At 39.9% G+C, this 17672-nt stretch overlaps 1 protein-coding gene across 5 annotated transcripts in view; it reads left to right on the top strand.

The window, feature by feature from the left end:
* Window positions 1–17672, top strand: part of LOC110498770 (ATP-citrate synthase) — a 133399-nt gene that overhangs the window by 60806 nt on the left and 54921 nt on the right. For all 5 annotated transcript variants that reach the window (XM_036955916.1, XM_036955912.1, XM_036955913.1 and 2 more), the window contains 5 exons: window positions 3183–3351; window positions 3814–3918; window positions 4087–4283; window positions 4636–4717; window positions 8359–8469. In XM_036955916.1, coding sequence (XP_036811811.1) covers window positions 3183–3351; window positions 3814–3918; window positions 4087–4283; window positions 4636–4717; window positions 8359–8469 — 664 coding nt within the window. The remainder of the gene's footprint in view (window positions 1–3182; window positions 3352–3813; window positions 3919–4086; window positions 4284–4635; window positions 4718–8358; window positions 8470–17672) is intronic.

Here is a 17672-nt window from a genome sequence, read left to right as displayed (position 1 = left end):
TTGAGGATCAGTGGCGGATGTGGTGTTACCTACCTTTACCACCTGGGGGGACGGCCCGTCAAGACGTCCAGGATCCAGTTGCAGAGGGGGGTGTTTTGTCCCACGGTCCTTAGCTTAGTGATGAGCTTTGAGGGCTTGTAGTTTGTCTATTTTATTGTCTAATGATTGTACGTAGGCTAATAGGACGGATGGTAAAGGCAAATTACCCACACACCGAAGGATCCTTACAAGGCACCCTGACCTTTGTCCTCTTTCTCCTGCGACTGACAGGGATGAGTGCCTTATCAGGTGTCTGGAGTAAATCTCTCTCGTCCAACTCGTTAAATAAGAAAAAAAACATGTGTATTGGATCGTTAAAAAATACATATTTTACATAAACTGCAAGGTAATCTATAAAATGGGCTGATGGTGAAGTAGACATACTCGGTATTCATATCACAAAATATATAAATAAGCTCTCCACAATGAATTTCAATAGGAAACTTGTAAAAATAGACCAGATCCTGCAACCATGGAGAGGTAAATACCTGTAGTTATGGAAAAATTGCCCTGATTAACCCAAATATATCGGTTTACTCGCTTACATATGAATTGGGTGGGTTGAGATGATTAAATATAAAATCACTAAACCTCTCTAAAAGCTTCACTCATTCAAAAGTTGTATTTGACCCCTAAATGGTTCTCAAGTAGATTACTAAGAAAAGCTCATCCATTGTTTAAAAATTGCCTTTGTGCAGATTGCCATGTCTCATTTTCGATTAATTGAAAATGATACTTTGAAAAAAACTCTTCTTCAAACAAGCTTCAATTTTGTCACCCTGAAAAGATAGAACAAATATTATGGCTGAACTCAAATGTGCTGATTTGATAAAATACCTGTATTTATGGGAAAGATGTTTGAAATAATATTGTACATTTGAGTGGTAGTGTTATGTCCTTCATGGAGTAATCAGAATTGTACGGAAAGGTCTGCTCAATCCAAGAGTACAACCAATTTGATTACAGCATTGCCCCAAAAATGGAGGAGGCGGGTGGCAGCGGGAGGTGGTAGTGAACTGGTCTGTCTGCCCAATACAAAGGGTCAAAACTGGTGGAGGAATAAAAATCGCATAAATAGGAAAGTATACCAGTTTCATTTGAGGACCAGGATGTTGACAACTGTGCCATACGGATTGCGAAATAGTTGGGAAGAGATTTTTGATGTACCGATTCTGTGGTACGATATATAAAACGCAAGATTTCGTGCTTTTCAGCTAAAGTTATTATATAGATTTCTTGCCACCAACAAAATGTTGAATATTTGGGGCATGAAATCATCGAAGCTCTGCAGATTTTGTTGTGAGGATACGGAATCGATAGACCATTTATTTTGGTATTGCCCTCAGGTAGCCTGTTTCTGGTCTCAGGTTCAGGAATGGCTGAAAATGCATAGCATTGATCTAAAATTGACCATAGAAATAGTACTGTTAGGACATCTGGAGAGACCAGGTCAGTCAATTGCTCATACTCTTAGTAAAAGGATTTATCTTCAACTCGCAATCTGTGGATTCTATTCGATAAGAAATTGTATGTTAAACATCACAGCATAGTTGAAATATATGTGTTGCGTAGAAACCCGAAGTGGGTGGCCAGCTGAGATGGATGGGATGGGCTGAGGGTTGGTATGTGGAATTGGAGTCAAGTGGGAGTGGAGTTGCTGTGTGAGCGAGAGAATGATGGTTAAAGATAAAAGGAATAGTCTGCAATCTAGCTGCACTTGAATTCGTTTGACTTTATTTTCAATTGACATTTCTTGACATATGTCCATACAAATTATGCCAGATTTCGACCGGCTGAGAAACGCTGCCTGCCGGTCTGGTCCCGACTCACAACCATTTTTGAATCAATTGTTGCAAAAGTCACAGACAGCAAGGTTTATACAAATTAGAGCCAAGGATAATTAGATTTAGCAAACTTCCTAAGTTAGGAAGTATAAATGGTATTCATCAAGCTAGCCAGCTAGTTAAACCGAGCCTGTTTGTCCCATTGACTTAGCATGGCTTTCAGTTAGCAAGCTAATCGATTAGCATGCGCACCACTGTGGATATTTTCGACAGGTAAACATTACAAACTGAACACTGTATGTAATGGTAGGTAGGTGTGTGTGTGTAACATATATTGATAAAATATTATAGTGAAGCCACATATGAGATGGCCAACATTTCACTCCAACATAGGTGGTGATTTTCTCTCACTTAGCTCAAAAACGGTCAGCATGTGTTAAAAAATATACTTGAACAGCAGACTGATTACATGACCATTATCTGCGCTCTGATTGGAGGATTCCTAAAAATTGCCCACTAGGTGGCACTGCCGATCAGGATTCCCCAGATAATGAAAAGCTGCTCATATTCAAAATCAAATAGTTGTAGTAACCACTGCTGGGCTGGCAACAATGCATGACAATATCGCCTCCAAAAAATTGTCATGGCCTTTATTATCTGGGGAATCTTGATCGGCAGCGCCACGCCACCTAGTGTGCAATTTTTAGGAATCCTCCAATCAGAGCGGAGATATTGGTTATGTGATTCGTCTGCTATTCCGAAGTATGGCCGCTATTTTTATGCTGAAGTAAGAGAGAATCTAATCCTATGTTGGAGTGAAATGTTGGCCATTCACGTCTCGTGGCTTTACTACAATATTTTATCATAATATGTTAATACATACAGTACCAGTCAAAAGTTTGGACAACTACTCATTGCAGGGTTTTTCTTTATAATTTATATTTTCAATATTGTAGAATAATAGTGAAGACATCAAAACTATGGAATAACACACATTTGAGTCATGTAGTAATCAAAAAAGTGTTAAACAAATCAAAATATATTTGAGATTTTATCCAAGTAGCCACCCTTTGCCTTTATGACAGCTTAGCGTTCTCTCAAACAGCTTCAGCTGGAATGCTTTTCTTGAAGTTCCAACGTGTATTCTAGTCACATCTCATGCATCAACCAGACTAATTACTAATGTACTTGGTAATCCATCTTTGTTTCCCAAATCCAAAATGGACTCTAATGAACTGAAAGAATGTATCCTTAGAATACTAATTGTTAATCCAGTTGAAGTGATTTGAATAATAATGTTTGATCAGACTGGTAATAATTGGTGTGTTTATTGATGTAGCTATGTGTGACTGTTCTCAGCGGGGACCACAAGCAGAAGTTCTACTGGGGCCACAAGGAGATCCTGATTCCTGTTTATAAGAACATGGCCGACGCCATGAAAAAGCACCCCGAAGTGGACGTGCTTATAAGCTTTGCCTCGCTCCGCTCCGCCTTTGACAGCACCATGGAAACCATGCAGTACTCACAGGTACGACTTATTTAGTTTAATTTTAATTTTTTAAAACTTTTTCTCAAGTTATGGCTTCCTTTGGCGGAGATAGGCTGGGGGGTAGCCTTATAATGACAAATATAGTCAAAATCCACATCCAAGGACATACATGTGTATCGATGGCTCTTGTCGAAGCTAATGTAGCCTTGCAGAGTTATAGCACTTACTCTGACACAGGAAGTAACTGTCAACCTTCAACCATAATAGCTGAGGTTTTCTAGTTTATTGGTACTGACTGTTAATGTCGATTTGCTGGTGATGAGTAAGGTTAATGTTAACAACAATAATTTGACGTAAAATGTGCGTAAATACTATTAGCAAAATAGAAAGCTGTTATGGCCGATGTCTTAGACCAAGCAGTTATGTCCCTTATCATTCAAGGACATGTTGACCTTACTTGTTTGAATGCTCTTAATAATGAATTTACTTTTGTTACTCCAGATCCACACCATCGCCATCATAGCTGAGGGCATCCCTGAAGCCCAGACAAGGAAGCTGATCAAGAGGGCAGATGAGAACGGCATCACAATCATCGGCCCAGCCACGGTAAGCACTTCACTAATAACATGCAATATTGAAACAGAATATGGCTGCATTTTACTGTTTGAGCATTAACGTGTGTTTGTCATTGTGTCTCTCTGACATATCGCTGGTCCCTGAAGAGAGCATAACAACCCGTGCCTAACCTCCATCACTCCTCTGTGTCCTAACCAGGTGGGAGGCATCAAACCCGGCTGCTTCAAGATCGGGAACACGGGCGGAATGCTGGACAACATCTTGGCCTCCAATCTGTACCGGCCAGGCAGCGTGGCCTACGTGTCCCGCTCAGGAGGCATGTCCAACGAGCTCAACAACATCGTCTCCCACGCTACAGATGGCGTCTACGAGGGTGTGGCCATCGGAGGTGACCGGTGAGCAAGATTAGGGAGAGGTCAGAGGGCAAATGGCAAACTAGAGAATCTAATCCAATAGCGATGAATGGATCCACTTTATTTCACTGGAGCTATCATTCAGGGCATGTATTCTCAAAGCATCTCAGAGGCAGGAGTACTGATCTAGGATAAGTTTAGCCTTTAAAATGATAATGATTTAGGTGGGACCTGGTCCTAGATCAGCACTCCTACTCTGAGACGCTTTGTCAATAGAAGCCCAAGTTTTTACTTTAATTGTAAGGTGGTTATGTACTCGATGATAATCTAATAACTTCTACTTTCTCTTTAAAACAAGTTCCTCTACTAAAGCACCATTTGCATTGACCTGTAGGTATCCAGGTTCAACGTTCATGGACCATGTGCTCCGCTACCAGGACACTCCAGGAGTGAAGATGATCGTGATGCTTGGAGAGGTGAACCTTTTATTGGCACTACCAACTTGTTTTACCAGCGTTGCTTCTCATATCTGTATGTCTTACAGGTCAAGAACAGTCATTTTCACGTAAAATAGCTTTTTGAGTGACTAAAATATCACCCATAATATTTGGGGGGGGATAGAAATGCAAAAAAAGGAAAAAGGTAGAGAAAAGGTACTTTCTCTTATGGCTAACTACCAGGAAGTATGAAAAGACAGGCTGAGTGGGTTGCATTGATTGACAGCTCTTTGCAAGGCCTATGTCGATGCAGTGAGTAAAAGCTAATTTGGTGATACACAAAGCATCTCAAACAACATTGAAATTGCATCAATAGCCAGGTTTCCATCCCAAATTTTCTTTGCGACATGTACTTTACTCGTAAGCTGTTGGCTAGAGCGCACGTGCCAATACCAGAGTGAGCGCACTCGCCATATAACGCACATTTGTTTTGTGGAAGGAGGGAAAATGCGCATGTTAGTTTTTTGGGGATTTTAGGATCTTCACATTCAATATGCTGCCATTTGGACGGAAACATAGCTATTGATGTATTTTTTTTAAAATCAATCTTACGTTTGGCATGTCTATTGATGCTGTTCACTGCAGCACTGATGGATGTGTTGACATGACAACTGTCAGTTTTGAATGGCCCTTCCCCCATTTTGTTCCATGCTGGCCAAAGACCAAGCTAGTCAGTGTTAGGTTCTAATTCTGATTTTAAAAATTCTGATTTAAAAAAAACACTGGAAGCTTAACCAAATTTATTCTCCGAGGGTCTATACAGCTGCATCAGACAAAACGTGTTTCCACCAACAAGTATATATACTCCAATTTAGATGCACTCCTCCTCTCCAACCCTTACATATTTTCTGGTTCTACAGGAAGATGAAGTGATGGGTTAATAACTGTTCCTTCTCCCTTAAATTGACCAGACCTCAACCCCCTTAATGCCTAATCCAAGGCTTTCCATCCGTATCACCTATAGCAATCATGTGATCACCTAGAGCAACCATCTGGCTCCTACAGATAACCATTAACTTCTGATGTAAAAACAAGTCTCTATTACTCATGTACTACATACAGTATGACTCCTGATGTATCATGTCTCTAGTATAACAATGTTCCAAGTTTAACCCAGAATCCAACACCAGTAACTAGCTGATGCCAGACACAGATGAAAGGGGAAACATAAGTACCTTTGCCATAGATAAATAGTGTAAACCTTTATATTTGCTGATAACCTACGGTCAAATTTTGGCACCTGTTGAGTAGCTCTCTACCCTTGAATTATTCCACATTTTGTTGTTACAGATATAATTCAAAATGGCTTTATTTTTCCTTACCCTTCTACACACACTGTCCCATAATGACAGTGTACATTTTGACAAATGAAATGCGGAAATATCTAATTTATATACGTATTCAAACCCCTGGGTCAATATTTGTAGAAGCACCTTTGGCAGCGATTTATAGATGTGAGTCGCTCTGGCTAAATCTGTTAAGTGCCTGGATTTTGTAACATTTTCAGAAAATCTTCAAGCTGTGTCAAATTTGTTGTTGATTATTGCTAGACAACCATTTTCGGGTCTTGCCGTAGATTTAAGTCAACTGTTACTCGGCCACTCAGGAACATTCCCTTTCTTCTTGGTAAGCAACTCTAGTGTAGATTTGACCTTGTATTTTAGCTTATTGTCCTGCTGTGTCTGGTGGAAAGCAGACTGAACCAGGGTTTCCTCTAGGATTTTGCCTGTGCTTAGCTCATTCAGTAAATGTTTTATCCAGGAAAAACTCACCAGTCCTTAATGGTTTTCAAGCATACCCATAACATGATGCAGTCAACACTATGCTTGAAAATATGGAGATATACTGTATTGGACTCTACAGGATCAGTGGGTTATCGTAATGCGATAAGCATAAGGTTGAAAGTAACATTTCCCAGGACATAGACAGATCTGACATTGGCAGAAAGCTTAAATGCTTGTTAATCTAACTGCACTGTCCAATTTACATGAGCTATTACAGTGAAATAATACCATGCTATTTGAGTAGAGTGCACAGTTATGAACTTGAAAAGTTATGAATAAACCAATTAGGCACATTTGGGCAGTCTTGATACAACATTTTGAACAGAAATACAATGGTTCATCGGCTCAGTCCAAAACTTTGCACATACACTGCTACCATCTAGTGGCCAAAATGTAAGTTGTGCCTTGGCTGGAATAATACATTTATGGACATTCTCTTGCATTTCACAGATGATGGTACTAAAAAACATGTTTTTCTTTATCTTTTACCAGATCTAATGTGTTATTCTCCTCTCATTTCACATTTCCACTAACTTCAAAATGTTTCCTTTCAAATGGTATCAAGAATATGCATATCCTTGCTTCAGGTCCTGAGCTACAGGCAGTTACTTTTGGGTATGTCATTTTAGTTTAAAATGGAAAAAAAGGGGTGGATCCTTATTAATAGTTTTGCCACATTTTTTGCAGTATTACTTTGTTGCCTTGTTGCAAACAGGATGCATGTTTTGGAATATTTTTATTCTGTACAGGTGTCCTTTTTACTCTGTCACTTAGGTTATTATTGTGGAGTAACTACAATGTTGTTGATCCATCCTCAGTTTTCTCCTATCACAGCCTTTAAACTCTTAACTGGTTTAAAGTCACCATTGGCCACCTGGTGAAATCCTTCCTCTCTGGCAACTTGAGTTAGGAAGGACGCCTGTATCTTTTTAGTGACTGGGTGTATTGATACACAATCTAAAGTGTAATTAATAACTTCACCATGCTCAAAGGGATATTCAATGTTTGCTTTATTATTATTATTATTATCCCTGGTCTTTGTGTTTGAAACTCACTGAGAGACTGAGACCTTTACAGATAATTAATTGTATGTGTGGGGTACAGAGATCAATTCATCAAAAATCATGTTAAACACTATTATTGCACACAGTGAGTCCATGCAATTTGTGACTTGTTAAGCACATTTTTACTCCTGGACTTATTTAGGCTTGCCATAACAAAGGGTTTGAATACTTATTGACTCAAGGCATTTCAGCTTTTCTTTTATCAATTTCAAAAAATTCAGAAAAACATAATTCAACTTTGACATTATGGTGTATTGATTGTAGGCCAGTGAATTTAAAATTTTAATCCATCTTAAATTCAGGCTGTAAAACATGGAAAAAGTCAAGGGGTGTGAATACTTTCTGAAGGCACTGTATATAAACCACGGCCCTCTGCCAACACGTTTTCTCCGATGTTGGTTACGTAGCGGAACTTATAAAATAATGTCATGCTACCATTGGTGTATTAAAATGAGTTAGTGATGTCACCATATTCCCTTAAAAATCCCACCTCCTGAATTCAAGTGTTTGACATGGGGGAGGGTACTGACCAATACATTTATGATAAAACTTTATCAATGTCATTTTTCATATTTTTGATCACCATACTTTGGTATGGTTTCATCCAAATATCATCCAATTTCATGAAACATAATTTACAATGTTTATATTTATTAGATTTCTCCATTAACTAATGTTTATATTAGATTGTGTAAATTATCCTCCAGATTTATATCTATTTACAAAATATCCTAAATTTACACCCTCTTTCTCTTCTCTCTCCCTTGTGTAGATCGGAGGCACAGAAGAGTATAAGATCTGTCAAGGCATCAAGGAGGGCAGGATAACCAAGCCGGTGGTGTGCTGGTGTATAGGAACCTGTGCGACCATGTTCTCCTCGGAGGTCAGTCGGCCGGTTTGGTAACGTGTCTAGGGAGAACTTATCAGGGATTCAAACTCGCCACTTTCAGGTGAATCATGTAGATGGGTAAAAAAAATATGTTTCTGGAAGAGCGGTGGGGTCTGATGAAAGTGAGTGTACACCCATTGAGCAATGAGTGCTTCATCCAATATCACGTGACAGCTGTGAGCAGCCAACCACATCCCCTTACCAGCAATTAGCCTAGCCTACTCTGCTGTTTCTCTCTGTCCATTCTTTCTGCGCCTCTCCATCAGTTTTAAAATGTTATTTAGACGTAGTGGCGAGCTGGGTTGTCTGTCGTTAAATGTGTGTAATTATTGGAGCGGCTCTCAACGCGAGCGAAGAGGATGCGTAGGTGTCTTTTCATTTCGTCTGTATGAACAAGCAGGCCTGTCTGACTAGGCTTCGCTGTCACGTAGCCTCCGAGTACCACTGCCATAGAGAAACTGAGCACAATGACAGTCATACATGCACCTTCACATAACTGAAAACCACAAACTTTTCACCCAAACCCCATTCTACCGCAAATTGGTGTACATGTTAAAAAATAAAAATAAACACTTCGCAGGCCATTTTAAACGACTTGTTGGCAACAAGTTTTTGGTTTGATAACAAACGACCTTGTTTAGTCATGTTACCTGGCTAGCTGACAACATGGTACCCAACAAATATGGTGAAATGTTTTCAGTGTTGTATATTTTTTAAATAAGATCATCCTTGAGAACTAACAATCACCAAAAAAAACTGGACTGTCGGGGAGAATATAAAATAAATAAAACATGTTACTCAGATGGTATAAGTTCACGGCTAAGCCATGACAAAATGTGTAGAATTGCAGGAAATTAGCTTTAAAACTGCACATTTTCTCTAAGCCCCATGGCATAATGTAAGAATTGCAGAAAATGTACATTAAAACACTCAAATCTGGTCTCTGCGGCCAAGAGGAGGACCTCTAAAATTTGTGGCCAGAGACCATTGGTTAAAGGCAAAGCACAGCCACTACCACTCGGTATAGAGAAAAAATAGAAAAATAAAACATGTAATATTATATACACAATATGTGTTTCTCCCCATTCACTGAACCTTCTTCTCTGTGGGTAGCTATCTAACAGTTATTTGTGGCTAGCTAGCTGGCAATAGAGAAATACACACGCAAAAGTTTTACTTCAGAACTATCAGCTAGCAAATGTGGATTGTAATAATGTAGCTAAACATAATTTTGAATATTGTAGTCAGGCAACATTGTTATTTGGAAGTCAGATTGAATTTTCTCTCGCTTCAGCTCATAATGGCCACCTTTGATTTCAAGAAATGTTGTAATTTTTTTATGTGGTTGTCATTTATTTGCATACTGTCCATTGAAGCTTGCATCGATGCATGCTTAAAAATATGTACAAACTGAGTACGCATTCAAGAAGTGCCCTCCGTGCTATGTTTCGCATACTTTGAATTAGACGCATACTCCCACCCTCCTGTGCAATAATTTGCGTGCTTGGAGCATGGTAGTACGCATTTTAAGAAACACTCAATGAGTAATGATAACTTGGCTATATACAAGGGTACCAGTACCGAGTCGATGTGCAGGGTTACCAGGTAATTGAGGTAAATATGTACATATAACTAGGGATTTTTCTCAGTGAACTAAAACGTGCAAGGGTAAAAATGGAATATGCTGGATCATGGAAACTCTCATTCCTGTGTATTTTATCGAAGGTCATGGAAAAGATTATGTTCGAGCAGATTTACATTTTATATTTCCTTACATTATATATATATATTTTATATTTCCTTACTTTTGGAAATCCCATTCCACTGACACTTGCCTAGTATATGCCAAAAGGCATTTGATACAGTGCATCATGAGATTTAGTTTTTAAAACTAAGTCATGGGCTTTAACAACTTAGCTATGAAATGGGTTAGGTCTTATCTGCAAGGATGAAAACTAATGGTAGATGGGACCCGGTCTAAACTATAACCTTTAACTGGGGGGGTAACCCAAGGGAGTGTGCTGGGTACACTTTGTTGTATATAAATGATTTGAAATCTGCTTGTACATGTGACCGTTTCCTCTATGCAGGTGATTCTGCGCTGTGGGTTTCCCACAAATACAAAAATGTGGTTGAAAGCCCTCAGTGCTGAACTTCTGAATGTTAGTTAATGTCTATATCATACTTTTGCGCAGACATTTGGAAACTAAACATGACAATTTGAAAAATAAGCCACGTGAGTTTTTTGAGTGTGAAATACTATTTTTGTCCCCATATGCAAAGCAAACCGTAGTCTGGCTTTTTTATGGTGGTTTTGGAGCAGTGGCTTCTGCCTTGCTGAGCTGCCTTTCAGGTTATGTCAATATAGGACTTGTTTTACTGTGGATATAGATTATTTTGTACCTGCTTCCTCCGGCATCTTCACAAGGTCCTTTGCTGCTGTTCTGGGATTGATTTGCACTTTTCGCATCAAATTACGTTAATCTCTTGGAGACAGAATGCGTCTCCTTTCTTTCCTTATGACGGCTGCGTGGTCCCATGGTGTTTGTACAGATGAACGTGGTACCTTCAGGCGTTTGGAAATTGCTCCCAAGGATGAACCAGACTTGTGGAGGTCTACAATTCTTTTTTAGGTCTTGGCTGTTTTTCCCATGATGTCAAGCAAAGAGGCACTGAGTTTGAAGGTAGGCCTTGAAATACAGGCACACCGCCAATTGAGTCAAAATATGCAATTATCCTATCAGAAGCTTCTAAAGCCATGACATAATTTTCAGGAATTTTCCAATCTGTTTAAAGGCACAGTCAATTTAGTGTATGTAAACGTCTGACCCACTGGAATTGTGATACAGTGAAATAATCTGTCTGTAAACAATTGTTGGAAAAATGGCTTGTGTCATGCACAAAGTATATGTCCTAACTGACTTCACTTGTGAAATTTGTGGAGTGGTTGAAAAAATAATTTTAATGACTCCTACCTAAGTGCATATAAACTTCTGACTTCAACTGTATGCGTTACAGCTGTATGAGTCAACAGACGTGGCGGGCCTGGCACACCTGGTATATGTCCATTATGTTTATGGGGGGTCAATTAAGGAAGGCATCCTCTTCTGGAAACCAGGACAACATGAGAGGATATTTTTAAAGTACTGGACAGCTTTGTGTGCTGCGGACACAGGGTATTTCGGGGTTCAATTCCACCAATGGGGAGGAAGGAGTAGGCTGTCCTTATAAATAAGAATTTCCTCTTAACTGACTTGTCTAGTTAATGGTTACCCTAAGAGCATAATGTTTCTACACCCTAATTTTCAAATTCTAGTGTAACTAATACCCAAACAGAGATTCAGTGAAAAATAAAAATCTCATTGATTTATCAAGACTAGTCCCCATGCTTCTCTCAGAGCAGTGCGAAACGGTGCTAAAACAGTTGTTGGCTATTGCTTAAAATCCTACTGCTTCTAACTTCAATATGCTCTTTAAATAAGACCTATACCACTTTTAACAGCACATTACTCAACACTAGTGATACTCATGTCGCCTACGATAGACCTACAGTTTATCGAAAAATATGACGTGACTCTCCGCCAATAGTTACTTTAAGGATTGGAGGATGTTTCTGTAATTCAGTGATACTTATTCCCATAGTAATTCGTTATGGGTCCATCACTAAATATACATTGGCATTTTGAAAGTGTATTTGAATCATTTTATTGTTTAAGTTTGAACTTTGAAATCTAACAAATTTTTCCGGATTGGCACAAATTCCCCGATATCAGGGTACTCTGGCACTAAGAACAGAACAGCAGGAATGTTTCCCTAGTCAGCGCTATTAGTGCAAGGCCCCTTTTTAAAGTGTAAAAAGGCAATTATTGAGCATGGGGTGAGACATTGTTACTAATTTGTAAATAAAGCCACTTTGTTATTTAGAGTGATTTATTTCTGTTTTTAGAGGGAGAAAAACCAAAAACATTAATCTCATGGATCTCCCAGTCAAGGCCGGCACGGGTATTGAACCAGCATCTGTAGCAACACAGATTGCACAGCGATTCAGTGTCTTATACCATTACACCACTCAGGCGGCGGTGTACAACATGACCAGTCGGGAGTGGCCTACAGTAAGAGCAAAATCTAAATTAAATAATAAAAACCTTAGTGTAACAACAGTCATGCACAATTATCAGTTTCTATTTAGGTTTATGTGCTCAAACTCCCCCTTGCGCTGGTCTGGAGCTATGAAGTGGTGACGCAGGGTACCATACTAAACCACAAATTACCTCTAAATCTTGCAGCGTAAGGAGGAACCACTGTCTAGGACAAGAATACCGACAACCGCCTGAAACATTTGTCTATGCGACAACCATGTACGCCTGACGTATCCACAATGAACACAACCAGACTTTCTGTCGATTGACTCTCCAGCAGACGGACCGGTGACCACAAAGACAAAACAAGACATACACTCGTAAATATGTAAATTGCAATTTATTTTTGAAATAAGCTGTCATTCGTGTAAAGTGTTAGCTGATATCTACACTCATAGAAATAGCTGAGTTTCCCGCTCTTGAGCGGTCCACACCCCCTTTCCTTTGTCTACTAAGCCGTCATACCGATTTTAGCCCACAAAGGACAATGTGTTAATGTGTTAGTAACCGATATCTGTTTTTGTATTTCTGTGATTATTTACTATCGCTGATTCATCATTTAGGTTAGGGTTTGTGCAGATATCCAAGGGTTTGCGACTTCCAGTAATGAGAACTGATGAGGTAATAATGATACATTAATAGAAGACTAATCAATAAGATATGACAGTATCTGATGAGTCGATTCAGGAAATAGACTAAATATTTTCCCGTGGTGCCCCACCTTCCTAGTTAGTTCAAGTTTACATGATTGGTTTAATCAGTTAATAATAATTACATATATAGAGAATTGATTTGATAAAATAAGTCTTCACATGATAGTCTAGACACGACACAGTGCAGTAGCAGAGAGAACTGTCTTTGACTTTGTTGGCCGGAGTCTTTGGCATTTTCTAAGGCCTTCTTCTGACAACACCTGCTATAGAGGTCCTGGATGTCAGGGAGCGTGACCAGAGTGATGTGCTGCGCTGTACGCACTATCCTCTGTGGTGTCTTGCGGTCGGACGCCAAACAGTTCCCGTAGCAAGTGGTGACGCAGCCAGTCAAGATGCTTTCAATGGTACAGCTGTAGAACTTTTTATAGATCGGAGGACCTATGCCAAATCTTTTCAGCCTCCTGAAGAGGAAGAGGCATGGCCGGTTCTCTTCTTGACTGTGTTGGTGTGTTTGGACCATGATAGATCCTTAGTGATGTGGACACCAAGGAACTTGAAGTTCTCAACCTGCTCCGCTACAGCCCCACCAATGTGAATGGGGGGCGTGCACTGGCCTCCATTTCCTGTAGTCCACGATCAGCTCCTTTTGTCTTGCTGATGTTGAAGTAGAGGTTGTTGTCCTGGCACCACACTGCCAGCTCTCATTGTCATCGGTGATCAGGCCTACCACCGTCGTGTCGTCTGCAAACTTAATGATGGCGCTAGTTTTGTGTGTGGCCTTGGGTAAACAGGGAGTACAGGAGGGGACTAAGCTCACACCCCTGAGGGGCCCCGGTGTTGAGGGTCAGAGTGGCGGATGTGTTTCCTATCCTGTTCCATCAGGAAGTCCAGGATCCAGTTGCAGTGGGAGGTGTTCAGTCCCAGGGTCCTTAGCGTAGTAATGAGCTTAGAGGGCACTAAGCTTTTGAACGCTTAGCTGTAGTCAATGAACAGCATTCTCATGAAGGTGTTTTGTCCATGTGGGAAATGGCAGTTTGGTAGCGCAATAGAGATTGCATCATCTGTTGTGGTAGTATACACATTTCAGTGAGTCCAGGGTATCTGGGATGATGATGGTGGTGTTGTGAGCCATGACCAACCTTTCAAAGCATTTCATGGCTACTGATGTGAGTGCTATGGGGCAATAGTAATTTAGTTCTTGGCCACATTAATTATGGTAGTCTTGTTTGAAACATGTAGTTGTTACACACTGGATCAGGGAGAGGTTGAAAATGTTGTGGCGAAATCCTGCGCAGAGCCTTCACCGTGCGCTGCCACTTTAAGAGTGCAGCAGCAGTGAGGAAGGAGGAAATAAAGATGGCTCTGTGTAGGAACTCTCGGTTGACACGGCAGTTTTGATTGCACATGCAGAAGTCTTGCTTAGTTTCAGCGTGTTTAGTTTATAAAAGTTATGTTTGATTGCCTTTGTTATCGTGCTACTCCTGATGAGTTGGAATCGTTATATCTTCTGATCACATGGATTACTAGCAACATTGTTGCAAGCTTTTGTCAGACAAACAACCAAGGATTGAGTCTGACTGGCGAATACACGTTCAAGCCTGGATCCAACCGCTAAGCCAATTTCTCTTTCTAGCTCCAGTGCTTTACACTAAAGTTGCTCTTTGTGCTGCGATCCCTTTTATGTTCAGTGCCTTTGGTGAACTAATAATGCACCTCTGGCAAACAGGCTACACTCTATGCGGTCTCTTCTGCTGGTGTATCTGGTAGTGGTACAAAAAACATTTATCTTTACCCCTCTCTAACAATTACCTCTACAATGTCTGTGAAGACACTTGCCAGCTGGTCACTGCGTACTATGAGTATGTGTTATGGTAATCTATCTTGCCCTGTAGCCTTGTGAATGTTAACCTGTTTAAAGTCTTAATAACATTGGCTACAGAGAGCATTCCTTGCGCAAAGGCACATCGACAGATTTTTCACCTTTTCTGCTCGGGTATTCGGTGTAACTGCTAGGCTACTTGCCGCCCCTTATTGTTCCTAATTGTCTCATTGTCATGGATTATTGTACACAGCCCATCTGTAAATAGCCCATCCAGCCAACTACCTACCTCATTCTCATATTTTTTTTTCTGCTGTTTTGCACACCACTATTTATATTTTGCCATAATCTGCACATCTATCACTCCAGTGTTAATTGCTAAATTGTAATTACTTCGCCACTATAGCCTATTTGTTGCCTTACCTCCTTACTTCATTTTCACACTGTATACAGATTTTCAATTGTGTTATTGACCATTCCATGTGTAACTCTGTTTGTGTCGCACCGCTTTGCTTTATCTTGGCCAGGTCGCAGATGTAAATGAGAACTTGTTCTCAACTGGCCTACCTGGTTAAATAAGAGTGAACACCGCCAGCATTCAAAAGTGACCAAAACTTCAGCCAGGAAGCATAGGAACTGAGAAGTGGTCTGTGGTCATCACCTGCAGAACCCCTCCTTTATTGCTAATTGCCTATAATTTCCACCTGTTGTCTATTCCATTTGCACAACAGCATGTGAAATGTATTGTCAATCAGCGTTGCTTCCTAAGTGGACAGTTTGATTTCACAGAAGTTTGATTGATTTGGAGTTACATTGTGTTGTTTAAGTGGTCCCTTTATATATATATATATATATATATATATATATATATATATATATATATATATATATATATATATATATATATATATATATATATATATATATATATATATATATATATATATATATATATATATATACAGTGCCTTGCGAAAGTATTCGGCCCCCTTGAACTTTGCAACCTTTTGCCACATTTCAGGCTTCAAACATAAAGATATAAAACTGTATTTTTTTGTGAAGAATCAACAACAAGTGGGACACAATCATGAAGTGGAACGACATTTATTGGATATTTAAAACTTTTTTAACAAATCAAAAACTGAAAAATTGGGCGTGCAAAATTATTCAGCCCCCTTAAGTTAATACTTTGTAGCGCCACCTTTTGCTGCAATTACAGCTGTAAGTCGCTTGGGGTATGTCTCTATCAGTTTTGCACATCGAGAGACTGACATTTTTTCCCATTCCTCCTTGCATAACAGCTCGAGCTCAGTGAGGTTGGATGGAGAGCATTTGTGAACAGCAGTTTTCAGTTCTTTCCACAGATTCTCGATTGGATTCAGGTCTGGACTTTGACTTGGCCATTCTAACACCTGGATATGTTTATTTTTGAACCATTCTATTGTAGATTTTGCTTTATGTTTTGGATCATTGTCTTGTTGGAAGACAAATCTCCATCCCAGTCTCAGGTCTTTTGCAGACTCCATCAGATTTTCTTCCAGAATGGTCCTGTATTTGGCTCCATCCATCTTCCCATCAATTTTAACCATCTTCCCTGTCCCTGCTGAAGAAAAGCAGGCCCAAACCATGATGCTGCCACCACCATGTTTGACAGTGGGGATGGTGTGTTCAGCTGTGTTGCTTTTACGCCAAACATAACGTTCTGCATTGTTGCCAAAAAGTTCAATTTTGGTTTCATTTGACCAGAGCACCTTCTTCCACATGTTTGGTGTGTCTCCCAGGTGGCTTGTGGCAAACTTTAAACAACACTTTTTATGGATATCTTTAAGAAATGTCTTTCTTCTTGCCACTCTTCCATAAAGGCCAGATTTGTGCAATATACGACTGATTGTTGTCCTGTGGACAGAGTCTCCCACCTCAGCTGTAGATCTCTGCAGTTCATCCAGAGTGATCATGGGCCTCTTGGCTGCATCTCTGATCAGTCTTCTCCTTGTATGAGCTGAAAGTTTAGAGGGACGGCCAGGTCTTGGTAGATTTGCAGTGGTCTGATACTCCTTCCATTTCAATATTATCGCTTGCACAGTGCTCCTTGGGATGTTTAAAGCTTGGGAAATCTTTTTGTATCCAAATCCGGCTTTAAACTTCTTCACAACAGTATTTCGGACCTGTCTGGTGTGTTCCTTGTTCTTCATGATGCTCTCTGCACTTTTAACGGACCACTGAGACTATCACAGTGCAGGTGCATTTATACAGAGACTTGATTACACACAGGTGGATTGTATTTATCATCATTAGTCATTTAGGTCAACATTGGATCATCCTCACTGAACTTCTGGAGAGAGTTTGCTGCACTGAAAGTAAAGGGGCTGAATAATTTTGCACGCCCAATTTTTCCGTTTTGATTTGTTAAAAAAGTTTTAAATATCCAATAAATGTCGTTCCACTTCATGATTGTGTCCCACTTGTTGTTGATTCTTCACAAAAAAATACAGTTTTATATCTTTATGTTTGAAGCCTGAAATGTGGCAAACGGTCGCAAAGTTCAAGGGGGCAGATTTTCCTACTTACAAAGCATGTAGAGGTCTG

Source organism: Oncorhynchus mykiss, chromosome 20 (genome assembly GCF_013265735.2).
Source record: "Oncorhynchus mykiss isolate Arlee chromosome 20, USDA_OmykA_1.1, whole genome shotgun sequence".
Taxonomy (NCBI): Eukaryota; Metazoa; Chordata; class Actinopteri; order Salmoniformes; family Salmonidae; genus Oncorhynchus; species Oncorhynchus mykiss.
The sequence above is the reverse complement of the archived record's forward strand: the minus strand, read 5'-3'. Positions and strand labels throughout refer to the sequence as shown.